The sequence below is a fragment of the Pyrgilauda ruficollis genome, unplaced genomic scaffold (genome assembly GCF_017590135.1).
Source record: "Pyrgilauda ruficollis isolate IOZ18807 unplaced genomic scaffold, ASM1759013v1 scaffold12, whole genome shotgun sequence".
NCBI lineage: Eukaryota > Metazoa > Chordata > Aves > Passeriformes > Passeridae > Pyrgilauda > Pyrgilauda ruficollis.
This window is the reverse complement of record NW_024510321.1, coordinates 17,732,941-17,760,828: the sequence shown is the minus strand read 5'-3', so window position 1 is coordinate 17,760,828 and position 27,888 is coordinate 17,732,941. Positions and strand designations below refer to the sequence as shown.

Genomic DNA, 27,888 nt, shown 5'->3' with positions numbered 1-27,888 from the left:
ACCAGCAGCTATTAATTTCTGTAAAAGGTTGTGCCTGCTTGGCAGTTTAAGAAGCTACACCATCAATTCAGAGGCCTGGTATGGGTTTAGAAGATTGTTATAAGATATCAACTTTTCCTTTTTTGTGGCAATTGCTAACAGCAACAATTTACAAGCTTTTCAGAGCACTTTCTTAAAGTTACATTAACTATGGGTTAAAACAGATTAAAAAGTTGAATTGAGCATAGCTAAAAATATTTTAACATTCATAGGTTACACAGAGGTATATTGAATCACAGAAATAAATACTAAAAAATAATAATCCTTAGCCCTAAACTGGGGCTTATAGATTGTATTTAAAAACACTGGTTTGGCAGCAAAGCTCTTCCTTTAAAATTACCCAGCCATATCTTGTGAAATAATTCTCACAAGAATGGATGGAGCCATCTCAGCACAGTGCTACTAAATAGCTATATATGGTGAAATCTGGGCCCCAGTGAAGGTAACAGCAGGACTGTATGCTTGGTGGAGTTAGGATATCATTCAGAAAAACAAAAAGAGATTCTTAACCAGTTTGTTACAGAGTAAGTATATTTTAAGTCTAAGCTCATTATATTGTCCCTTTAAATTTATTTAAATTCTTAACAGTAACTTCAGGAAAGAGTAAGAATCTGAAGCATAGAAAAAGAAAATTAGATTTTACTACATTTAGAAAACAAATATACCTGCAAATATAGCTCCATTCAGATCTGTTTGTTTAAGTAGCCAAAAGAAAGTAGTGAAACATTTTATCAGAAACTTTTTTGTGAGATTTACCATTAAGATTACACCATTTGCATTTTCTGAGTAACAAGATTTAAAAAATTAAGGATTATCATATTGAAACATTCCCATTAATCTAAATTTCTTGAAAGTTAATTTGTGGACCCCTTTTTAACAGACAGAAATTATCACTATGGTTTTATTTGACAGTGCAGGGGAGAAGGAAGGTGATAAGGAAGATAGGATAGGGCCTGCCTCTCAAATAACTGGGCATTCCATCAGCAGAAGCACCCATTGCACCCCAGCTGTGTCATGATACGTCTGTGCATGATCTCAGATTTGGATTAGGGATCCTGTCTCTCTCCTTCCTGTTTCAGTGCTCTGAGCAGGCATGCTTCCCAGTTAACCAAAGGAGAGAAAAAATTCACTGTCCTGTGCTGCACTTCTGAAGTGCAAGGACAGCACAACATCCTGAAGATTCATTTCAGGACACCCTATGGAGGATGAGTTTTCTGATCCGAATACCTGGCTGTGGCAGCTTAGCGTGGAGTTCCATTTACACAGGGAAATTTTAAGAACAGTGAAGTTATTTAGCAATTACTAGATAACTTTGTCAGAGATGCTGATTAAATGAAAGATGAGTTGCCTTCCAGTCACATCTGAGTGTGATATGTAAAGAAGGAAAGGCTGAGGATCTGGGTGTCTGGAACTTCCAGAGTTGTTAAGCAGAAATTGCCTCCAGTACCAAACTGAGAAAAGAGTATTAAAATGAGGAATTGAATCAATGTTGTAACAAACAAAAAGAAAAAAAATATTGTCTTTTAAATGTTTTGTCTTTTAAATGTGCATTTTCCTATGGTAACATATCTGTTCTCTAATTAATTACTAGAACTAGAACAACTGCTCAATGTGCTTAGAGCCAAAAAGACCTGCACTGTAAATGGACAATTTCACAGTCACAAAAGAAGACGTTACAGTATGGCAATCAGAGATATTGGAAGAAGAAATACTTCAGTCAAAGGAAACCATACAAAAGGAGACTATCTGAAAGGCTATTTTGAAGATCGTGAAAGAAACACAGATTGGGACCAGGTTAATTTATTTTTATGTTATTATAATGTTGGTGACAGAATTTCACTGACAGAAGTTTAAATTGATTTGCAAACCATGCAATATGTCTGAGGTAAAATGTATTAGTTTCAAAAAGGCGTGTAGATATAGAAGAAAATATAGATTTATAGCTATATTTGTTTAAATATTAATTGGGAAAAAAACCTTTGTGGATGTTGAATGTACAATTGTAGTCACTGGGAGGGGCTAACAATGGTTAGTGTTATGTGGCATCAGGTGTTTCTTCAAGACTCAGAGGAGTGGATTAACATGGCTTTGATGTTTTCTTACAGTTATTAGAGATTCCTTGTGGTTTTATGTCACAGAGTTTCTAGGATGCCTTAAGTGACCTGGTAGAAAGAGGGATTGTTTTGTACTAAGGAAAACAAAGTAAATTAAAGTTTTTATGTAAGTTGCTTTTAAAAGGCTTCTGTAAATTGAAGATTGGACATTTCCAAACTCTTTTTATAGCCATCAGTGGAATCCAGAGGCCTTCTTTAGAAAGTATAAGGTCTGTAAAACAAAGCCTTAGGTATTCAAAGTATCCTCTCGGAGAACTTTGAAGGACACTGGCTTATTGCAGGCGATTTCATTCTTATCCTAAGAATCTGAAAATAAATAAAATTTGTTTATGACAATGATCAAGATGGTAATTGACTTCCATCCTTAGAGTGGGTATCATTCCTTAGACAAAAAAGGAGACTTCAAAGTATATATTTTGGTGTATACCTTGGTGTATACATTTGAAATATATCCTTCAAAGAACACTTTTCTATTGTTTTCAACCCTTTACCATTTATATTAACTCAGTGGCAATGTTTCTTCTCGATTTAGGAGAACTGAGCAATGTGCAATTGACTTTTTCTGTATGGTCATTTTATCATGGAAAGCTGAGACAAATTTCATCTGGCTAAATGCTATAGATATTTATCTGTGTAATTGTATTGCATTTGAAATGCATACTCTATCAATACATTTATTTCTTTGCACCACAAAAAAGGATCACTCTGATCAGCATGATGAGGCTTTTAATGGGGTCTCAAAATAATCTTAAATTAAGGTCATTTTAAATGTGTTTCATAAGAATTTTAAATTATGAAGGACAGAAATCAGTAGTGATTCTATCTGTAAAAGCAGTAAAATTCTCCAGCAATTGAAGTATTTTTAAAGCTCAGTTTTTTGATGTCTTGAACTTCTAAAACTGACTGTAAATCAAAGGATAAGTGTGCAGGGGCATTATCTGAGTCTTAGGAGTCAACTGAAAGCCAAATATTCTGTATACATTAAAAAAAATCACAAAGAAACATCTGGACAGAAGATAATTTCTCTTCTTTATGAATATTAGTAGTTTTTAAGGGTATTTTTTATTATTTCTGTTCTTTTTAGCTATGTCTATTTTCCTTTACATATTTCATTAGAACACTTCATATTTCACTGCAGTGTTGCTCATTTTGTCTCGTGTTTTCTGCACCTATGATAGCCATTGTGTTTCATTAGTAGCAGATTCTGCTACATACAGGACATTGACTTGCCTATGGCTTGTGTTTGCTAACTAGCTTAAGATCTGTAATTTAATTTTTATATAGGAATAATTATTTAAAACATTACCACAAAAAAGGGTCACTGCTTTCTTTTAAAGTCATTATTTTCTCTACAATTAAAAATGTCTATAAAAGAAAGTAAGTGGCAAATGATCTAATAAGATAAATAATCATAAATTCCATTAAACTATGTCACAATGTCTATGTATTCATTTATCCTTCCTCATTAAACAAACATGGACTTTGGGAACCCAAATCATCCATCCATCCATCCATCCATCCATCCATCCATCCAGTTTTTCATATTAAAACATGCAAAATCAATGTGCTTATTTCTTTGTTATTATCCTCTAGGATGATACATACATAATTGCTTTTCTAATGGAGACAGTTCTCTGCCTCCTTATGTTAAAAAGCTTCAAAGACTGGGGCTTGCAACTAGAAAAGATGCAGGTCTTCATGCCCCACATCTTACAAGAACATTTTACTTAATAGACATTAATGCTATTTTTATGTAGGGGTGGACAGTTTCTTTTTACAATTGATATTTTGCTTTTCATTGAAAATTAGTGGTAATAAATTCACATTAAAATTTAGATTCATAGTAATCCTGGACCTCATCTTGTCTATTATACTTTTCAAAAAGAGCCAGCTTCAAAGTCAGATCAGGTTTCACAGAGCCATGTTCAGTTGAATTCGGAATGTCTCCAAAAACAGTGTTAGACAGTCTTTGGGAAACCTTTACCAGTGCTTTATTGCCTTCATCTTGATGGCCTTCTTTATTATAACAAATTTGAGGTTTTTGTTGCTGTAACTAATACCTTTTGCCTCTCATTCTTTTACTGTATGCCTTTGAAAAGACTCTGGTTATCTCTTCCCTCTAAACACCTTAGACAGTTGAAGACTTAAGATACCCACCTACCCTTCTGTTCCCAAACTGAGCAAACCCAGGTCTCTCAGCCTCTCCTGGCACATCATGTGCTGCAGTTCCCTAGCAATCTTGGTGGCCCTCCACTGGACTTCCCTCAATTTGCCAGTGTATTGCACTGCTGGTTATTAAGCTGGACATAGTCCAGATGTGGCCTCCCGTGTCCTGAGTTGTGGGCAATATTTTTTCTCCAGTACCTGCTGGCTCTGCTCTTGCTAATGCAGCCAGTGTGCAGTTAGGGGTCATTGCCGCAAGTGCACACTGGTGGCTCATGTTCAAGGTTCCTGTCAGGACCCACCCCAAGGGCTTTTTCTGGAAACCTGCCTTCCTTCTGGCCAGTTTTCCCTAGCCTTCATTGACACATGGAGCTATTCTGTGTGAAGCACAATAAGTTTGTCTTGGCTGATCTTCATGAAAGTCTGGCCAGCCCATTTCTTTGTCTTGTCAAGGTCCCTCTAAATAGCAGCCACACCCATCAGCATACTGACTAGTGGTCCCAGTTGAGTTTCACCTGTGAATGCCATCTGGTGCACTCTGTTCCATCACTCAAGTTGTTAGTGAAGCTGTTAAATAATATCATCCCTGCTCTTACTGGTCAGCAATTCTGCTCATAATGAGCCAAAATCCCAGTCTTCCAACTTAATACCAGATATCAGTGGTCCCTAGTTCTAGAGTCAATATCACTGCCTAGAACAGGCAAAATTAAGGTCTCTTCCAATATGGTAGGTCTTTATTGTCTTCATGCTCTCCTTTGGCTTGAAGGCAGGTCCAGGTGACAAGATCACCCATTGTCCTGAATATTTGAACGTGGTTTTCAGAAAAAAATATATCGGTGCTCAATTAATTCAGTTTCTTAGTGAACCACAGGGCATATTTTACTTCACTAATGGATGAGCAATAGCAGGAATGTGTTGGGTTTTAACTGGGTTATTTAAAGGTAATTATACTTAACAACTTCAGAAGAAGCTTAGGCTTCAGTAATGAGAGAAAGAATATTTAGGAATCCCTTGAGTCTCAGATGCAGACCAATTTAAATGAAAGAAAATTTTTTGTTTCCAAATATTGAATCGCAGCTCATCAGATGAGATTAAGAAATGAAGATTATTAATAAGATAACATATTTGTTAAGTAAGATAACATATTTGATCTGCAGTTCTGTTTAAAAATGTTTACAGAAATTTCCACTAGAATTTTTCTTGTGTTAACTGTTCATGTTTTTACTAGAAGTTTCATCCTAGAGAGAAAAACACAACTCTTCATGAAAATTTTGGTAATATAAATGCTTCCATGAAAAATTGCTTCTTTTGACAAAGAGATGGTCCAAGCAAGAACAAAAAAGTAGATGGAATTCTGAAGTACCTGTAATAATACAATTATTAAGCAATCTTTAGACCAGTGTTAGACTATGTAACATCTAGTTTGCTGACGTGCACTCATTTAATTAATTTAAAGTGCTAACTTATTTCCATATCTTAGCGAAGATCCAGTACAAGGACGAATCTCAGTGTTGCTTTGATGTAGGCAGTATCTTATATGAATAGCACAATTACTGCGAGAATAGTTTCACAAAAATAGCTAAGAATATGGTTTGTATTAGCATTAAAACATTTTTCTTAGCACATATAACAATAAAATATTGAGAGATATTATTTTTTAAGATCTTAATGACATTAAGTGGCTTCAATAGAAATTGAGCTGGTTAATCCCCAAGATTCTGGTCTTTCTGAAATATATGGTAATATCAAGTTTACACAGAAAAAAAGTGAAGTAATTAAATTAATTTAAGCAAGAAAGAGTATAGATATATAGCAGTTTTCTTCTAGGACTGGAGTGCCCTGTCTTCTTCTAAGATTCTGTATTTAACCTCAAAATTAAATGCAGGTATATGCAACATGTTTAGTAACTCTATATCCTTTTCTACAAAGGTTTGTTTCTCTGCCAATGAGCTTGTGAAGATATTTTTGAAAAACAGTTCTTCCTCCATTTCTAAGGACCACTTCAAGCAAATCAGTCCAGCTATCATTCAACAACTTTTAAGTTGTTCATGTCAGCTTCCTGACTTCAAACAGACAAAGCTTCCACCAACAACTGTGGAAAGTAAGTTATGTTCTTATTAATAAATTAATATTTAATTAATATTGATAAGATAAAAAGGTGCAAGGACTTCTGGGGACTTTTCATTAATTAATAATCCAGAACATGGGATTTATACCATCTGTAATTTATGCATTCTATCATTTCATAGCATACATGTCAGATAATAGTATTATATTGAGAAATGAGGGGATTCAATGGTCAAATTTCATAGTATTTGGAATTTTATTTCCACGTGTAAGATTTTAAGCTTTATTTTCTTCTTTTGTTAGAGGACTGCTTGATACTGCCAGCAGGTGGGCAATAACAGGTCCTCGTCTGTGGATTGCTGGGCAGTAAGGGTTTATATTGTGAAAATTGCACCAGGTTTCTGTTGTAATCATTGCATTGCTCTTACATAAAGCTTCAAAGTTACATTAGCTGGCATTTTATACAATGATGTGGCAAATGCTTGATACAGACAAGTTGTGCAGGAGCATTACTGGTGTTTCAGCTTGTGATATTTTATAGCAGAGAAGCTTTGAGGATTTTATTGGGGTTAGAAAAACATCCAGAAAATCCAGGGCAGCAGGACCTGTGTGATAGAGCTGGAACACGAACTGACTGAGGGTATAATTGAGTTGTTTCTACTTGCAGTTGTAGCCCTCACATGCCTCTGCTTCCAGTGTTTTCTGCTCCATGTGTTCCATGGACTCCACTTCTCCTGTAATCAATCCTTAGTTCACCTTATAAAAGAAAAATCAGAATCTGAGCTGACTCAGATTCAGGGTCAGCTTCCTAATTATTCCTAATTAGGGCTTCCTAATGTGTTTTCTGGGTTTTTTCCTTACTTTAAGCCAATGATATCTGGGTTACAAATCAAAGTGTATTGGTGTAATAACAAAGACATTAAGTTTGGTAGGGAATTTGGGAGTCAGGAATGACCAAAAAGGAGTAGACATCTAACCATAATTGCCTGCATCTACAGGAGCACTTTTTAGGCTACAAATCAATGTCTTCAATGCCTTTATCCTAATATCTACTTGGTCAGCTTTAGATGACTAGGTCTTTCTGGAGCTAGTAAGTTTTCCCCACATCCTGCCGCTCAATGATCCTTATGGAACAGCACACGAATTAAAAAGCATGAAAAGACACATGTGAATATCCCAGAAGTAAAAAGCATGGGAGGATACTCATGAATATCCAAAGAATTGTTATAGTAGAAAGAGAATAGGAAGAATCATTATTGGTCTTCAACAGGCAGCAGTCCTTCTTTCTTATCTTATATCTCTGTTCATTACCTGAACACCTTGCAGTCTTTACTGCTTTGATCTTTTCTGTGCTTCACAGATATGACCGTTTTTTAGAACAGGAATCAAGGGACAAAGAAAGAAAACAAAGGAACTTACTCAGGTCACATACAAGGTTCATAAAAAAATTCACTGTTAAGTGGGATTCTTCCAAGTCTAAAGCCATCAGCCTAATCAATGACATTTTACTGATCTCATAAAGGTGAGAGATGAGAAAAATTGAACTATTCAAGTGCAGAATGGAATTAATAAGAGCCCTTTCTGCAGCCCTTTCCCTGTGCATTTGGACAAAGGAAGGTTTCCATGACCACAGGGACACTTCTGCTGTCTTGATACAGATAAAGAACTCCATGATTGACCTGTGTGTGACCTAGTGACCTGGGCTTAGGCTCATTAGTCTTATTCTGAACTCTATTTTACTGATGGGCTGTGCTGTTTTGGCTGTCACCAAGGCCTGACATTCCATATATATCTACTATACTCTTGTATTTGGATGTGCAGTCTGTGAAATTAGCTGTCTGATTTTATGAGGTGCTAAGCACTTGCAGTGCTGTTGAAGTTTAAAATGTTAAGTAACAGTTTTAAATATTTTGGCATTAATTCCTTTATGTGTGTTTCTCATCAGTGTTTTACCTCCCATTATAAGACTTCCAAAGAAATTAATCAGGATTCATGTTGTGCAAAAGGTTGGAAATGTGAGCAGTGAGTAACTCTGAGGAATTATAAGACTAACATTCAAAAACATTCCAGTAATCTGGGAAAAATAGGCTGATGGTCCTGGTGTGTTAACTGAAGGGATGTATTTCCACAGCAGAATTTTAAATATAATTTGGACCAAAATGTTTATGCTTAGAACCTAAATTAGATCACTACATTTATTTGAGGTTTTAGGCCTTTGTTTGTTTACAGAAAATGATTTAGTTAAAAATGTGGTGTTGACTGTAAAGATACACAGGTGTGGCATGTGAGAATATAGAATCTCAAGCATAAATCTTTTAATAGAGGAAGCAAATGCAGAGCAGTGTTTACTGTACTGCTCTGAGTGCCTCTGATTTGCATAGCCACAGTCTGTTTAGCTCTTAAGGTCTGAAATTTGGAAGTACTAGACTATTACACGTAGAGCCTGAAAAAATGAATGTTTTCTGGGCTTCTAATTCTGTCATCTGTTCACACATTACTAGAGAAATCTATGTGGCTGTTGTGGCTTAACCCCAGACAGAACCTAAATATGAAGCAGTCATTTGTCCACCCCTCACTGCCTCCCACCCAGGGACTGGGGAGGAGAACTGGACAAAGGTAAAACCCATCAGTTGAGCTATCATCAGTTTAATAATTGAGATAAAGTAAAATATACAATTCATGCTACTCCTCCTGCTACTGCAATTAGTAATGGGAAGGAAGATTAAAAAAAAAAAAAAAAAAAAAAAAGAGAGAGAGAGAGGGAAATAAACCCCAAGATAAAGAAGTGACGGGCAACACAATTGCGTACCACCTGCTGACTGATGCCCAGCTCACCCCTGGGCAGCAGTCAGCCCATCCTGGCAAATTCCTCACAGTTTCTACACTTGGCATTATGTTCTGTGGTGTGGAGTGTTCCTTTAGCCAGTTTGGTCAGCTGTCCCAGGTGTGTTCCTCCCTCACCTCCTCAGATTCTTGTTCAGCTCCTCACTTTCAGAGCATGAGATACTGAAAAGTCCTTGACTCAGGGTAAGCACAGCTTAGCAACAACCAAAACATTAGTGTGTTGTCAACATTATTCTCATCCTGCATCCAAAACACTGCACTGTACCAGGTACTAGGAAAATTAACTCAATCCCAGCTGAAATCAGATAGTGTCACAATGAATCACTTCTGCATGCTTGTATATAGGGGTATGTAAACATGCCCTCAACAACAATTATGAATACAAAAAAATACTCAAATACAAATACAAATATTGGATGATTAAAGGTGCCCTTGTTTTGTTTCATTTGTTTTCCCCTACAGAATATGGTTACAGCACTGTTGCTGTTTTACTTATTACTATTGGATCTATGTTTGGTACAACTCTCATTTTATTTAACTCCTGTCAAGAAATCTATACACTCATTTTACAGCTGTTTGTCGGTTTGGCTGTTGGAACCCTTTCTGGAGATGCATTGCTGCATCTTATTCCTCAGGTAAGTAATAAAGACTTCTGTGCTGTTTAAAATGTTGACATATATGAAGAGAAAGATTTCATTTAAACCTGGATAATGCTCATCAGGTTATAAATAAAGCTTTCCATTAAATCCTCCCAGCACCCCAATTAAATTTGCACTCTGTAGCTCAGAGAGAGGTTAAAAATAATAATAAGCAGAAATCCGTAATTGATGTATTCAAAGAAAGAAAGGTTCCTATTTTTCAAAAAAAAATTCAGAAACTCCACAAGTACTTTGCAAGGCACATTCTAGATTGGTATAAATTTATTTCATAAGGCAGATTCTGTAACACATTTTAACAAAAATTGTTCTGAGGTTATATGAGCCATCCACAGTCCCCTCCACAGATTGTTCCAGGGAACCAGGCGCTACCAACCTAATTAATCCTGATGCCTAGAACTATAATAAAATGGGTATCATAATCTTTTCCTAAATTTATAATCTAAATTTTAAGAACAGGATAAAATGCAAAACAGAACCAAATTTTCCATTGTGTATTCATTTATTTTTAACAGTCTCCTCTGATATGACACAAATGTTGTGAGTAAACTTACAGTGGTCACAGAAAGACCTTCGGAGCTTCACTTCAGATTCTGGTTAAAATTTTCTTTATGCTCAGTGTATCATTTCTGGAAGCAAAACTGGGAAAGTGGTTTAAGGAAGGCAATTCTCACTAAATGTGAGACAAATGCATTTCTTTCAGCAGCACTTTTTAAGTGTGGAAGTAATCTCCTTCACCAGTTTTAAGTGATGTATCCAGTAGCCTTTAGAGCCCTCACTTTCAGAGCAAAGGAGGGCTGCTGTGCTGTGACACTAAGGAAAAGAAGGAAGCATACCCACCAACAGAAATGCATTTCTGAGTTATTTATGCATTAATTAATTTATTATATGCATTATTTTCACAGAATCACAGAGTTACAGAACTACAGAATAGTTAGAGTTGGAAGGGACGCCTGCAGATCATGTAGTCCAACTCACTGCCAAGGCAGGATAACCTAGAGCAGGTTGCAAAGGAATACATCAGGGTGCTTTTGAATGTCTCCAGAGAGGGAGAATCCACAACTGCCCTGCGCAGCCCATGCCAGTGCTCTGCAACCCTCAGTGTAAAGAAGTTCTACTTCATGTTGAGTTGTGTTTTAGTTTATGGCCACTGCTCCTCATCCTGTTGCTGGGAACCACTGAAAAGAGTCCGCCCTCTTGGCACTCACCTTTGAGATATTTATATGCATTAATGAGATCCCCTCTCAGACTTCTCTTCTCTAGACTGAACAGGCCCAGTTCCAGCAGCCTCTCCCCATAAGAGAGATGCTCCAGTCCCCTAAACATCTTTGTGGCCTCTGCTGGACTCTCTCCAGTAGCTCCTTATCTATTTTCAATAGGAAGTTTGCATATTAAGATAATGCAAGTATTTTGTATAGAATTTTAGCATCAATATATTGCAAACAAAATATATCTCATATATATAAAGGGTGATTTCATAAAACTGTCCCTAAAAATAATGTTACTTTCACCACTGAGAGATGAAAAAGTGTAGCTGTGCTCCTCATGATTCATTTCATCCTCTATTATTCAGGTGATTATTTCAAAACACAATTTAACTTTGACAGAACTGGAAAAATAAAATTCTGAGAATAAAATGAATGCATGCACTATGGCTTGCAGCAGCCAAAATTAAAACATTGCCATTTTAATTTTTTTAACTTTATCTCTTTTATTTTAGACTCTTGGTTTGCATAAACATGAAGCACAAGATGTAGAGCATTTCTATGAGGGAAAAGAATATATTTGGAAACTTTTGGGAATAATTGGAGGAATTCATGGATTTTTTCTGATAGAAAAGTGTTTCTTTCTTTTGGTAACACCTCGTGACAAGGTAAAGCTTTGTACAATTTACCCTTTAAAAAACCTCTTGTATTTTGAGATTTTGCAGTGCACAGAATGTTAAAATGATTGTGGAAATGAATTATAATTTCTGTGGGTTAAATGAAACATTGATAATTGCTTTCCAAAGTGGTCCTACCAGATTGACCTTCAGTTTCTATTTTGCTTTGCTCTGTGGATTGTGCTTGCTTCATGAGTGTGTTCCATATATTTATAATTCCAGAAAGGGAACAGTTAATCAAACATGTTCCACAAGCCTGCATTCCTGAGTCACACTGAAGCAGGTGAAAAGTGTGTATCCATATGAAATAGCAGTGACTGTTGTTTGCTCTAGGCTCTGTTTGAAGAGGAGAAAGATGCAATGGAAAGATAGATGCAAGCATAAGATATTTTCAAGAATGATATCTTAAAATTTCCAAATTGTTTTTGATCCCCATCCCAGTGATGTGAAAATCTAATATGTGTGTTGCAGTCAGTAGGACCCAATTTTTAATAATAAGATCTCCTTGCTCACAGCCATGCTTACAGTAATTCTATTACTTTATTTCAGTATGGCAGGAGCCTGAAAATATGATTATGCGCAAGGATAGAATGTAGCACAAAATGTGAAGGCTCATTAAGTTTCTCAGCATGAGAGACAATCCTAATGTCACTTAAGAAGGCTAAACCTTTGCTTGTTCTGTTTACAGAGTGTGTGAAGACTGATTTAGGCATCAATGACTCCCTAATCCCACTACCTTTGAGTCACCCATAAGAATATAATGTGAGATTAATAGAATGAGAGTATTTTGATGATGGTGATATTTTGTTTGCTTGGTAAAAAGGAGTCCTTTTTATTCCTTGTTTGAGAGAAGGGTTTTATCATCATCCCACCAATTTTTAATTTTTTTCTACTGAGAACTAGATGAGTCCTGAGAGTCAATTTTTATATCTATCACAGCTTCAAATTTGAATATGATTTTTAAAATAAATTAAGTTTTATCAAACCTTTGTGATTGTCACTGATGTATCTGATTCACTTTTCAGGGTTTTTAACAAAATAATCATAAGGAAATGTTGATGCCAGTGATCTTTTTCAACAGATTTTGTTTGGGAAAAAAATCATTAAAAATGATAAATTTTCACAAAACACTGAGAATTGCTGCACCTGTGTTCATTGGGTTTCAGAACTAATTGCAAAGCATCTTCATTCAGCAGGGTCTTTCTTTAGTTAATGGGCACTGGGGACATTCCCATGATCTTCCAGTGGAGTCTGAATTAAATGAACATTCAGGCAGAGGCAAATCTACTTCAACCATACAGTTGGTAGGTTATCAATATAACATAATTTCCTAAATTTAAATTCTTCTTTCTCTGTTCCTCTAAAGAAATGAACAAAACTAATGTAATAAATCAGTATTATTGTTCAGTCTTTATTGATTTGTTGTTTATTACTTGACATGATTGTCAAAAATCTCTAAATTCTGAAGTTTATAATGAGCTTTCTCAGATATATCAAGAACAGATATTTTACAATAACTTTTCTTAAGTGTGTATCAGATTGTTATAACAATACACTTCCTGTATTGTTATACATTTTGTTGATAAAATTCTTGAAAATTTCCTTCTCCCTTCTTTTTATACATTGATCATATGTAAAGGCAGACTAGACTCTCCCTTAGGAAAAACTTCAGAACTTCCTGCAATAAGAGTTAAGTGCATAATTAGTGAACAGATTAAATCCTGGACTCTTCCTGGGCATTCTTCCACAGATTTGAAGAGTAATGTAAACACTTCAGATATCTGGGAATGGTGCTTACCTACAAGAAGTTACATACTTTTATACTTGTCTGTAGATAGCATCCAGACAAATAAACCTTTGCAAATTAAATTGAGTCATAAATTTTACCCTTTTTTCTCTTTCTTTCAACAAATGTCTTCAGTTTATATCCAGTATCTCGATGCACAGGTGAACTCCACTTTACTAATCTAATTGTGGCGAGCAAGAGCTTCATGAGCAACCACTAATCTCTAAAACACAGTTGGAAAATTCTCAATAAAAAACAGATCAAACAGGAGAGTGAAGCATGTTTACTTTTTTGTGAGACATGTCAAAGCTTCCTGTTTATGATAATGAATGAACATGTTCCCCTCAGATGTAAGATCCCCCCAAAATTCTATATAGATCACAATATCTACACAAAATTAGCCTGGCCGAGCTGGTTTGTACAAGAGCAGCCAATTTTTCAGAATCATGTGAGTAATACTAAGACAAACACTGGTTGACTAAGAAAAACTTATAAATCCTTCAGATCAGTAATTAGTCTTGCAGATTTGACTCACAGTTCATAGAAGTGGCATGTGAATAAATATAGAAGAAGTGGAACAATTACTGGAATTCGTATGACTGGCTGCAGTCATGGGAACTAGAGACATTTATATTTCCTTTAAAAAGTAAAATATGAGAAACAATTCCTTTTCCTTCTCTCCTCATGCTTCTACAGAACATATCCTTCATCACAACCAAGCTAAGACCAACCAATAAACATATCCTATTTTGTAGCCAGGCACATCCCTGTTACAGTTTTTGGAGTGGTGGCTGCTGTCCCTAACACAGAGCTCTTGTGCTGTTGTTGACTCCACTGGCTGTCATAATAGATTTTAACATACTTTTTTTGGGAGAAAAGCCCTCAGAAACTAAATTTCAGTCTTTCTAGTTTTAAGCAAACAAGTCTTTTGGCTTCTCTCTCCCTCACATGAATTTCTAATAATTTCTCCAATAGGGGCAGTGAGAGATTACTCATGTTCTCCTTTATTTCCCAACAGTTGCCATATCTATTAATTAAATGTTTGGGCTGGTACATCAATTTCTCTCTCTAGGATAAGGAGGAAGTCACTGTCTCTTTCTTCACTTGAAGTACGGGTAAATTTCACCATGGAGTGTACTCAAGTGCTGCTATGCCCAGCCAGTGCTGCCTGATGCTGAGATGAAGCCCTTGCTAAAAGCCAAGACACGAGACACTGGAGAAAAACCCCTGTATTTTGAAAGGGGATGAAACCTACTGATGATCATATTTTTCAGTCTTGTGTTTTCACAGATAAACTCTGAAGAACATGAGTTACTAAAAGACTCTACCTCTTTTTCCCTGGAAATCCTATGGACACATTCTCCAGGAAAATACAGTTATCCAGTTATGACAAAATGAAAACATGCAGTTTTAATTATAATGTCCCTCCTAGTCTTTGGCTAAGGTTTTTGTGTATTCAAGCAGAAGTGTGGCTTTCTTGGGTTACAACAATGCCTATGAATGTATTTCTTCCTGCCTGAATAAGACTTAACCCTCCCTGGCAGAGGTAGATTTCTTTTTTATGTGTTTCTGCAGTACCAATCATACTGCCAGTGGCCAGTAAATTATTCTAATGACATCTGTGCAAATAACCATTGACTATCTTTAATTCAAATAGCTTGAACTTTATTTTCCTGTATTTATGGCAGCAGCTGGAAGACACCCTTAACACTGACCCATTATCTTTGCTTTTAACTAGAGAAGCTCGGAAGATTCTGAACCTGCTGAAGCTCCTCCAGACAGCAAGGTGATCAGCAAAAAAAGTTAGTATCAATAAAAAGACTAGACAAGACAGGAAAAACCTTCAGACCTAAGATGGAATTGAAAGTGTGCAGCTGGCTTAGTTCTATGTTTGCTGTGTGACACATCATCACATCCGACGGTGCCTGGCTACATAATTTAATCTCTGCTTAAAGACCTTCTCATCTGCCAACCCTGTAATTGTGAAGTTCATTAATCTCACACTGGTCCTTGCTTTAGTATTTGCTGTCTTACTGTTGCAGTCTATTTTCCTAAAGTCTTTGCTTAAAGGGAAATAGTAAAAAATTAATACAAGACATATTTTTATAATTTTAAACTTAGCTCAGGGTTTTATTTCTGAAAGTGGTGAAATATTTTTTGTAGACTTGCTGTGCTAATATAATTCTGCATCCTTCTCTTAAACAGTAAAGCAATAGACTCTTTAAAGCAGCAGTGATTTATCACAGGTATGGAATTGTAGCCTCATGATGGCTCTCAGTTTTAGAGTAATCTGTTTGCTTCTGAGAACTTTGATAACTCCTGTCTTCTGTGGTTTTTTGCTGCTTAGTAAAAATACAAAAATAGAGTATAAACCAAATTTTGCCTTTAACTGTACTTTGTGACCTTGGTGAATTCAGTAGAGCTGGAGTCATTTAACTGAGGGAATAATATTTTAATTTAAATCTGTTTATTTACTATAATTAGCTCCCCTTACTTCCATAAATGAAACCTTAGTAGGAAAGGGTGGGAGGTAATTTGGGTTTTTTTTGGGGGGGGGGGGGGGGAAATACGTAATTAGAAAAGTTGGTTTCATTACAGTTCTTTTAAATAGCTAAGAGCATAAACATACCTGGGTACCTTGATACTGAGTGAGGTGTTTCTTCCCCAAAATTGAATGGAATCTGCATGTCTAAGAGAGAAGCCTGACAACTCCAGAACTGCAAAGCTTCACTGTAAATGCCTGTCAAGTAGGACTGCAAAAAGAGTAAATCACCATAGATAGTCAGGGAGTAACTTAGAAAGCAAGAAACTTTCTAAATAAAAAGATGTCTGACTGGCCCTCTCTGCATTTATCCATACTTGTTCTATCAATATCAGAGAAGAACAGTAGCATTTTATATTTGTTGTACTTAGTGACACTTTACATTGACTAGAAATATTTTTTCTGTGTTAGTCATGGAAACATTGGAAAATATCTATTTATGGATAAATGTTTGCTTTAAACTCTTCTAAACTTAAAAAGTGCAGTATATGATTGAGGTACCCATTAAGGAAAATATCTATTTATGGATAAATGTTTGCTTTAAACTCTTATTCTAAACTTAAAAAGTGCAGTGTATGATTGAGGTACCCGTTAGTTTTATGAACATTATAGAATAGAATTTGCTATGACTTCTGATCCTCTATTTAAGCAAAGAAAAAAAAGGAAGATTGTTGAAGAAGAAGAGGCTTTGTAGAAAAAGTTAAGGTACTAAGTTAATAGTTAATAGTTTGTGTTGGAATATAATGCAATGAGATAATTGCCAGTAACAAAGTTGCTTTAAAATAGGTTGAAAGTGAAGTAAGATAAACATTCAGATTTGTTTATACATGCATCTTCTTAACTTTCTGTCAAGTAAGGTCACAAGGCTTATATCTGTAATTGCTCCACAATGTTAACCCGATCCCTGTGTTATACTGAAACATCCTGGAATGAGTTCCAGTAATCATGGAGTATATCTTCTCCAGCAATCAGATACTTGAACAAAACAGACTAATAAGACCTCAGGGCAGGCCATGAATTCATCCTGACCAGTGCTTATTACAAATCACAAACTTAATGTAAGACAGCAATCTGTTATTTCTATGTAATTCAGGCTCTGCACTATTGATTATAAACTGCCCATAGTGTTTAGAAAGTACTGTGCAAACTGGGGACATCCACGTCCTGCTCTGTAAGCTGGCAGCAAAATCTTACAAGCCTGCCAATTTTTCTGAACCCACAGAGCTCCCAGACAACCAAGGAGGATTTTCTGAATACGGTTGTTAGGCTTTTATGTGCTCTGCGTGTTTTTTATAATAGTCTGAAGACTTCAGTTCTAGCCAGTTTCTGTGAGAAAAATATCTCCACCATCACTATAAAATGGTCATCTCAGAGAAACATTACTGGACTGAGACAGGTAATAACTGTATTCAGACAGATTGGTGCAGTTTGACATTTGCTCCTTAGTCTGTCATATTATGTCTATGTGGGGTCACCAAAAGTCAGAAAAATACATATTTAGGGCCCAAATTATGACCCTGCTTCTTCAGGCATTAAACAAACCCTTTTCAAAATGTTCTATCTGTTCTGTGTAGAGGGAAGCTGGATGAGTTTCTTGACAGACATTAGGCAGCCCTGACTGTAAGACTGTAGATTAAATGAATGAAAAAAATACAGAATAGAGCAGCCAATTGTGTGTTACTAAGTTTAGACATTGAACCTATATGGAGCCTTCTTGCTTCTTGAAGAGATAAACTGCCTCCCTGGGAATCTGTTCAGCATTCCACCCAGCTGTCTCTGTTACAGGCTGGGCAGAGAGACTATCCCTAATTCCTTAGCTTGATTTCAGTACTTGCATTGCTGGTAGCACCTTTCCACTCAGGCCAGGTGACATGATGCCATGAACACCCAGTATACTGTTCTACACTAAAACAAGGTCACAGAGCAGCATGGGAAAGACAAACAGCCATCTACACCCATGAGTAGTGCTCCAGATAGGAGTACTATGAGCATAACAGCCATTAATTGACTGGAACAAATGTTGGCTATAAGCATGCTGTAACCCTGTACTGTAAGTGATACTCTGAGGCTTGGTGTCTTTCATTTCTATCTTTCATTGTAATACAATTGCATAAAAAAACCAGACCCTGCAAATACTATTCAGTAATAGCAAGCTTTACAGGATTAAAACAATCAACTGCATGAGACCAAATATTCATCTTCACTATAGCTCTGCAATTCTGTGAGCAATGGTGGAAGAACTCCACATACCAACTAGAAAACTTGTGTGAATTTCATCAAATAAAGAAAGATTAATAAAGAGCCTTAGGATGCTTCATGAGACAGGACACAAACCTAAATGTTTGTCTAATAGTTGACCTAGTAAGAATAAGGAAGTTATTTCTTGGCATTTGCATCTCATTTTGAATTGTTATGGAACCTGCTTTTTTTTTCAAATTTATTGAAGGAAGTGCCATAACAAGGACAAATCAGATAAACACTATTTCCTTCTGATTATTATGACTTTTTGTAATGTTATATGCAGTCACAAAAACCCCAAATCTTTTGTAACATAACAAAGCTGGCAATATCTCTTTGGGTTAATACTGGGCTTTTTATCTGTTTGTTTGTTTTTCTTTTTTGAGGTAAAAAAATCAGCTTGTTAGCAATAATGGTTCTGGTGGGTGACAGTCTTCACAATTTTGCTGATGGCTTGGTAATAGGAGCAGCATTCTCATCCTCAACAGAAACAGGTGTGACAACGACTGTTGCTATTTTATGCCATGAAATTCCTCATGAAATGGGTAAGAAATATATGTATGTATTTTTCCTGATTGACTTTTTATTTCCAGGTTTCCCAAAAATTTCTTTCCTGTATGACATTTGTGGGAATTCTTGCTTATAGCATCATGAATTACAGCATTGCAATATGAGACTGATACTTTCTTTGCCCTTCACAAAAACCGGAGGAGGCTTCTGCACTCATTACTGGATACCTTTCCATTTCACTTTCTCCAGATGCAAATGGCATCAGGTCAGGAGTGACCTGTTATTCTTATGTATACGGACACAAAAAATAATAAACTGTTGGCAGGACCTGTGTGTGTAATGGCCATGCCTGACACAATGGGCTATCCAAGAATTTCAATACGCAGCAGAGCTATTTAATCAAGTATACCTCTTACTACCCTCATTCCTGCTGGACAGGATGGGTGGATTGTATACTGCCCTTGACTGACTGTTTCTGGTAAAACTTCCAGCATGGCTGAAGCTGCTCCTGACATTGTGTTGATGAATGTTTATGAATTGGGAAGTTTTATTTGAGAACTGCAGGTTGTCATTTCTATCATTAAATGACTGAAGATTTCACGTGCTATGTAGAAAACTCCTCCAAACAAAAAGGTGGGATGGAGGATTGCTGTAAATCTGCTAACTCTTGTTTGCATAGCAAAGCAAATTTAAATACTTGACAATTACCTCCAAAGACACCTTCTTAATTCTGGGGCAATAGTGCCCCAGTGTCAAAGTGACATTTTTACAGTCATGGAGCAAAACTTTTCAAATCTTCTAGTTTTGGCCTGTTATGAAATATTTCATTTTAGAAGGCAAATGTGTGATGGGATTCTGATGTACAATTTACTCCATCTGATTAGGACTGAAATGAGTGGGATTACACTCAAACTGGGATCAGACTGGCATAGATTACTCTGACTTGCAGCACCTGTAAAACACTCAAAGACCATGCTGCAAATATACCCACATGATTTGAGCTGGCAAGTTCCCAGTGGAGAAAGATTTAGAAACTCTGGGAAACCATGTGACTTCACTTTTGCATGTATCCAAGCTGGAAATGTCACGGAACACAGAGAACTAACAGAAAGCCACTCCCCAATACTGTATGCTATCTTTAGGAACAGCTAAACAAGTACAAATCAATATGACTTCTTTGTTTTGAGATTTTTCTTTCACACAGGACAAGTTTATAACTAATTCTACAGAATTCTAAAGGCAGGTATCCATCATTCTTTGTCCATATCTTAATTATTTTCCTTCATATTTTATTACCAAGAGTCTTAAAAATACATTCATCAACTAAATAATAAATGTTCTTCTTCTCTGTGCAGGAGATTTTGCTGTGCTGCTAAGTACAGGGCTCCCAACGAAGATTGCAATTTTGATGAATTTTATAAGTGCACTAACAGCATTCTTAGGACTTTATATTGGCCTTTCTCTGTCGACTGACCCATCCATTCAAAACTGGATCTTTACTATTACAGCTGGAATGTTCTTGTATTTATCTTTAGCAGAAATGGTGAGCACCTCAGTCTATTTTTATATTTTCTTTTTAGCATAGCCACATCATAGATGAGTGTCAGACAAATGCAGGGGGATGAACATGGAGACAAAAAGAGCTTGTTGGGAAGAGCATGTTGTCTGCCCTGTGTGTGTACAGTGCTTAGAAAAGTACTCTGTTTTTCTTCTGTGTACTCTCATGCTAGGTTTCATTATAATGAACAGGGGAAATGAAGACCATTAAGAGACTAAAATAAGAGAAAGGCATAATGGAATTTTAGAGTCTTTTAAAAAATCTTTTAAAGACTTTTAAACAATGTACTTTTAGTTATTTAGTAAAACATATATTTGAACCTTCAAGGATTATAAGATCTTGAAAAAACTGGTTGGTTTTTTTCTTTTTCTGCCCTTTTCTTTATATATTTTTCACCCTTTGTTTCAATGCAAACTTGCAGTTTCAGAACTAAAATGTAAGATGCTTATCCTGAACACTTCCTTTTTGTCCTAGGGAGGTTTGAATTAGATCTTAAGTAATAAAAAAAGACTTCAGATTACCTCAACTTTTTAATAGTTGCCCAATATTTTTCATACTCCTAGTTCAATAGCAATGATCTGTCTATCGAAAAATAAAGTGTGAAGATACAAGGTAGGAGGAAGGTCTAAGTAAAAGTGTGGAGCAGTCATAGCTCATGCAGATGCCTCAGGCCACATAATTTATTGAAGAGGTGGATAACTGTTACACTTGTAGCAATGCAGAACTTAAATGCCTGCCCAGCTTTGTCACATGGGTCTTTAACCATCATGTGTTGATGTAAAGTTCCTTGCAAGCTCCTCCACAAAGATGGAATGTTTTGAGTGAGTAGATCATGAGGGAGAAAAAAAGAAGTCTCTTCAAAAATTATTGTTTTGTTTTTTCCCAAGATTGTCTGTCTCTCACTTGTGTTTATTACCACTTCATGCCTGAGATGCTCTTTACCAGGTTCAGGCATCATGCTTTAAACCTGATATGCCATTCCAGTATTATGACCTATTTAAAATTCTACTTACATTAACTGATCTTAGTCCCTGGTAGTATTTTAGTCTGTTTTTGCTATTGTAACTAGAGTAAAATGAACATAAAGTTCACCTAAGAGTTTAAGAGGCAACGGCCAAAGGATTGCTGATGTGTCAACAGTCCTGACTGAGGTAGTAAATAACAGACAAGAACACTTTGTACCAAGTTGCAGCTTGTTCTGGCAGAGAAATTTGGAAGTGAGGCTGCCTACCAACTGTCTAGGCATGGTTTTACTAATGGGGCTGAGAACGATGTACACATATTTTTCCTTCAGTGTAGGATCGGCATCCATCAAGAATCCACTAGCTCCGAGAACAATACCATGTTTTTCCCTGAGTTTTCAAAGCAATGTGTCAGCTGTAAATCTCAAGAGAAAATATAGTCCCAGGCAGAGACAGGGACATGTTTTGCCTTGTTCTCAGCTTGTCATCATAATCCTAGTCTTGATGTGAAGGGAGGAAAGAAGGGAGAGAGAGGGAAGGATCTTATTTCTCTCAATCCCTTTTATTAATAAGACTCTTATCAGCCTTTCTCTGCATTTTGTCAAAGGAACTGCCATTGGGTGGCTCACCTGTATATCAGTGTCAAATATCTCAGAAATTATTTTATTTTAAAAAAATATTTATGTAGCACTGCAGGCATCTATAGGTCTGAAAAGTTTTGTGTTTGTATAGTACATCTCAAGATAAAATGATACATCTCAAGAGAAAACGAGCCATTCTTTTTGTATTTTTCTACTTTCTGCACAGAAATAGGTTCTATACTCTGCTGCACTCTCATATATAAACCGTCATCAGTTCTCCTGCCAATGGTGTACAAACACTTAATAGTACACAAAGTTTGACTGTTATTTTCAATACTTGTTTTATGGGCTCTCACATATTTATGTGCTTGTCAGAATTGCAGTTAGATAAAACTGAACAGCCTCATTGGTTTCTGCACTGAAGAACACTGAGGGGTGTGAGTGGAGGTTTGTTGACAGAACTGCACTGTGAGACTGCCACCACAGACAAAGTAGCACAAATCTACTTCTGTGGTTAATTAAAGGTTTTTCATTTCTACAAATGGCATTGTAACTCCATTAGCAAGCTGGGTAGACTAATAATTTCAGAAACTGAATAAGGAACAAAAGATAAAATCACTTATCTCCATTATTTTTCACCAAGAAATCATACAAAACTGGAGCTTACTCTGATTAATTTTAAAAATGTTTTCAATTTTTAAGATAAGAGGGTAGTTTTTAAGTGATTTTCTGGACTGTTGCAGTGCAGCAGCCATGCCACATGTGCCCAGCTTGGTAAGAGCTCTTTTTCAGCCAGTACATGCCTGAGAGCCTCTCATGCCTTCTTTCAGCGTGCTGCTTCCTATTTATTCTTATCTTTTGTGCACTCATGATAACATGAGCTGGAGTAGAACAGAGAACTCCCTTGATTAGCTGTACCTCTTTTGCCTCTGACAGACTTGGAGCACTAGCAAGTGTGATAGCTTCCTACAGCTTGGATGTGATGCTGCGTTCACCTTAACTCGTGAAGTGTGGTTTGCATCTGCCTGTTGAATAGTTGTGCTTTTTAACAATGACATTCTCTCTGCTGTACTACAAACTTTTTTGTTCAGAGAGAGCTGGGAACCATGGCTGATATTGTGACAGCAGCCATTTTATTTTAACAGATGAGCAGGGATGTCACACTAGGTACAGCTATAGAAATGGTTGCTGTGTTGATTACATGCACGTAGGTGAGACGGAGGGAGCAGACATCAGCACTGGATGTGGGAAGGGTACTACTTGCTAAAAATTCCTTTGAAAACTCTCTTAATTACCTATTGTGCATGTGTATAGCTCCTAAATTGTCGCTGACAGCAGTAAATAAATTGTCACTGACAACAATAGAAATTAAATTTTGCAGTGGGAGGAGAAAATTTTCTTGTTTGGAGAACTTTTCACTCAGACACTGGGGAAGAGAAAAAATAGACTGATTATAAAGATAAGAAAGACTAAACATCTAGACTGGAACTCTGGATTCAGGCTAGGTCTTAATTAACAGTTTTTACTTATATACACAAAAAACTCAGTGTGCTCTGAGCACTTAAAACTGTCAGTTCAGAGTCTGATTTACATCAGAACTTTGAGGTATTTGCACTTGCTTTAGATTAAAAGTTTATGATTATCTTTAAAAACTGATCAAATATGACTACATAAGTTTCTGTACTGTAATTTAAACCACTGCCTTGTAATGAAAATCCAGGGCATTTGAGTTTCCCTGCTTTTTTCAGGCAAAACTTGAAAGCGGAGGCAGATTTTTCAGCACAGTTTTGTTTTGGGCCCAGGCCAACTTTGAGACAAAAGAAGAATGCAGAAGAAACAGCCCCAAAGACCCCCCTCTGACAGAGGGAAGGACAAGCATAGCAAACACTCCTGTTAACCTCCTTGGTCAGCACCACTCCACTGTCTCCCAGTGGCTGCTGCTGTTACAGCTACCGTGAAGAGCCTCCAAAGTGCACAGGAACTCAGTAGTTTTAGTCAAGCACAGAACAAAACACACAACCAAAACCAGAGGTCAGCACCAGACTATTGCTCTGTATTTATTTCGAGAGTTGATGTGACAGTATTAGCAGTCATCAGTGTCTCCCCTGAATAAAGCAGAAATATTAAGAGAATTTGAGCCTGAGGCATCATTTCTGCAAGCTCTGTTTAGACACATACTTAGTTTAAACATTTGATAAAATACAGTGTGTAGAGTGAAAGGTCAATGCAAGTTGCTTTTATTTTGATTATAAACAAGTGTTTAACATGATTTAAAACTCACAGAGAAAAACACTAAACATTTATTTCAAGCATATTTTAAAAGTTCTGTTTTCTACTTGTACATTTCCTAAAGCCCAAGTAAATAGGAGTGTTGCCAGTTATTTCAGAAAAAGCATGATTGACCCTATATATAGTACTGAAGCAAAAAAATACTCCAACTAGTTTATTCCCACAAAAGGAAATCACTAATTTTACTAAATAAGCATTTTCTTGCAGACAGCTGTATAAAATTACTACAAAATATTGACATGTTAACAAATTTCAGAATCTTATTTATAATTCTTGTCAGTGCTAGTAAAAGAATCAAAGTGGATAGAATTTGATTAATTTAGATATTTCATTGTCAAGATCAGCTTTGTCAAAATGTACAGAAAATGCTACACATTAATAACTATAGTCAGAAGCTCAGCATTTTGAAAATTGCCTTTTTTTAATGAAGTTTGCCTTGTTTTCCCATAACTTTTTTTTCCCACAGATGAATGTATCTGGCTCTCATTCTGCTGTCTTATTCTTTTTTTAGCTTCCTGAAATGACTCATATTCAGACACGGCGACCCTGGTTGATGTTTCTGCTACAGAACCTTGGATTACTATTAGGCTGGCTTTGCCTCTTACTTTTGGCTGTATTTGAACAGAAAATTAAAATATAAGTTTTCTGTTGGAAATCTCAAAGTACCACTTATGACAGTGGATAGCATTATTCACAATTTTGTTATGTCTGCCATAGTAATATGTAAATTAAGTTGCTGGGATTTTATATCTGAATAGTAGATAACTATTTTACTTGATTAACTTATTGTCCATATTTTTGTAATTATTTTTTTTTTGTAAACATGAATATTTAGAATTCTGTTTTATTTGTTACTGAGTTTACCAGATCCCATGCTCAAACTCACAGGAGCTTTTGATTAGCTTTTATTGAGACTGTTCTAGTTGAATGCTCTAAGTGATCTCTGCCAGTCTGATTGAAGAAAAGAATAAAACACTTTTATATGCAATAATTAAAGTGGACTAACCATAGTTTAATAATTTGAATATGGAATGGTTTTTTTTTTGCCTTTTAGTACAAAGAATTATTTCTTTAAATTTAAAAAGTGTAGCAAAGCTAAACTGCTAAATGGCATAAAGCAATCTCATAAAGTCTGCACTTTCTACTTTGTCAACATAAAGATTCTCATCAGTTGCATCTTTCTGGACCACTGTGGCAGGAAAAAATGAAAAGTGTAAATGTTGAAGTTTATGATACAGAAATTTGGGAATACTCTTTTTGGACTATAATACAATTTCTCATATATGATGGAACCTGTGCCAGTTAAGCACTGGACTAACCACCTTTTGATTATCTCACCTCTGGTAGTTGCTTTTAGCAACTGCTTATGAAGCATTCCAAAAAATATGCTTAAATTTACCCTGATATTCCTTCTAGGCTCCTCAGATAAAGGGATTTCTTGCTGCTTCTGAGACATCACATTCAATAAACCCTTGCCTTCCTGTCAGCAATTAGCTTAATCATAGTTATGTGATGTGCATTGTGGAAAGAACTTTTTCAATTGTCTAGAGGGCACGTAGCCTCACTGCAACTCCTCCCATTCTGAATGATTTTTGTGTAGTTAGTCCTCTTGATTTCAAGTTAATTCTGCAGAAGTTGAGATGATTCATTTAATTTAGTTTTGCAGAACCAGGTCTGAAACAAATATACAAATTCTGCCCTGATTCTGATATGCTGAGCAGCTTCCAGGAGATATTGGGCAACATTCAGCTGTGTGATTTCAGCTTTTTACATGATCTCAATTTCTGGTGCAAGGACTTCTCCCCTACCTTATTTATACTTTTGTATGAGAACTAAATTATGTTCTTTCTTTCTTCTCTGATGAGCTGTGGAAATAGGGAGGGCAACTTACAGAATAGACATACATTCTTTATGAAGCAACTGGGAGTTTTCTTTTCTTTGTCTAAACTCTGTCCTGAATATCTCTACATTATGACACAACATGACTGTCTCACAACGTGCCCTGTGTTTATTTGATAGCTCCTAGTGAAGGTACAATTATTCTCATATTACAGAGGGGAACAGAGTTTACTCTCCCCCAGCAGACTATCAGACCTGTTAGTTCTCCAAAACTTCATGGGCACCATACTAACTTATCAAAATACAAAGTGAAAAAAAAATACGGAATGGCACTGTTTATGATAGCCCAGGCTCATGGGCTTGTGAACCCCTAGTCAACCACTCAAGGAAAGAAAACCAAACTTAGAGATCATTTTAAAAGTAGACATGCATTCATTTTCAGTGCCTGTTAGTTACGAGAAGCTGTAGCAAATACCCCAATTCAAATCTAGATAAATTTAGACATGTACATGCATTCAGAAACCTCGTCCCAAACAATTTATCCAAGGTAACACAGGAAGTCTCTATCTGACAAGGGAGTGAACTGAGCTCTTTTTAAGGTCCAAAGTACAATCCTAGCTTTTTTTATTTAGGTGTGCAACTATTACGATTGCTTTTTATGTTGATGTAATTTTGAAAGGTGAGTTGAGAAGACCTGTCTAATGCTTCTGTTTTAGAAGTTTACATTTTTTTCCTTGAGCTTCTGCTTGATTTTATTAAGGTAATATTTTTAAAAGGGATTTCTCAGTATTTCATCTATTTGTATTGGCACTGAGTCACTTTATGACCTTCAGCTGTGACAGTCAATTCAAGCAATAGCAGGGCATCACTGGACGTAAGCAAAATCTATTCCTGTATCAGATGGTGCAAATGAATATTGGAAACATTCATTATTTCAAAAAGAAGAGTTACCATAGTTTGAATGCTTATGTATGCCTAATGTTTGCTTCCACAGAAAACAAGATGACCAATATGATCATGTTTTAGTAATGTTCTAGTATTCTGAAATATTTGTCTACTATTTATTAATGTGTCTGAAAGAGGGCAAGTATTTTGTGGCAGTGTGTACTTTAAAGTTGCATATGAGCATAGGTTCCCACAGATATGTTCTGTGAACATATTGTATCCACATCTATTAAGAAAACGCTGTCTTTTGGCTATATATGCTTATCAGGCATCTTGATCACATTTAACAACCAAATGTATTTATACAGCTGCCACCACAGGCACAGATATGTTGGTCGGAAAGCCAGTTCATCTTTATTTCTGCAACAGAACTCTGGCTTTTGTGGTGTTGGTCAACAAGTGAGTAGTTCTATGACCATTTTACCCTGGTGTCAAACCTGAACATCTGAACTCTCATCAGCATATGAAAGGTTGAATTCCTGTGGCACTTAGAGAGAATTTATCTCACTACTTAAGGTTAGTGCCTCTGCTGTAAATCTCTTTACATTAGCATCTTTAAAAAGGTATTGAAGGTGGAGTATTGTAAATCAAGACCTCTAGCCTTACAGAGGGCTGGAAACTGTTCCTATAGATCATTGAAACAGAAAACTAAATAAGTTTTACATCAAAGAGTCGAATTACAGAGTTGATTTACACCACTGTCAAATTAATCGTTTTAGTCAATGTTCTCTAAAAATTCCAGGAAAAATAATAGATGTTTTTGTGTACTTACAAAAGAGAAGACTCAGCACAAGTGTTTTTATGATGCATTCTCTTTTAGTTTGTTTTATATCTGTAGAGTTTGTTCATAGAGATTTGAAACAGATCTCTTTT

At 36.1% G+C, this 27,888-nt stretch overlaps 1 protein-coding gene across 2 annotated transcripts in view; it reads left to right on the top strand.

Moving 5' to 3' along the window:
- The window catches only part of SLC39A12 (solute carrier family 39 member 12), a 33,501-nt gene extending 8,105 nt beyond the window's left edge, over positions 1-25,396 (top strand). The window contains exons 5-13 of one of the 2 annotated variants that reach the window (XM_041488183.1): positions 1,631-1,833; positions 6,246-6,417; positions 9,690-9,862; positions 11,604-11,756; positions 12,959-13,069; positions 15,290-15,353; positions 18,718-18,876; positions 20,197-20,384; positions 24,743-25,350. In XM_041488183.1, coding sequence (XP_041344117.1) covers positions 1,631-1,833; positions 6,246-6,417; positions 9,690-9,862; positions 11,604-11,756; positions 12,959-13,069; positions 15,290-15,353; positions 18,718-18,876; positions 20,197-20,384; positions 24,743-24,871 — 1,352 coding nt within the window. In that variant the 3' untranslated portion in view covers positions 24,872-25,350. Of the gene's footprint in view, positions 1-1,630; positions 1,834-6,245; positions 6,418-9,689; positions 9,863-11,603; positions 11,757-12,958; positions 13,070-15,289; positions 15,354-18,717; positions 18,877-20,196; positions 20,385-24,742 lie in introns of both variants that reach the window. The other variant, XM_041488193.1, reaches the window with a different exon arrangement.
- Positions 25,397-27,888: the final 2,492 nt, after the last annotated feature.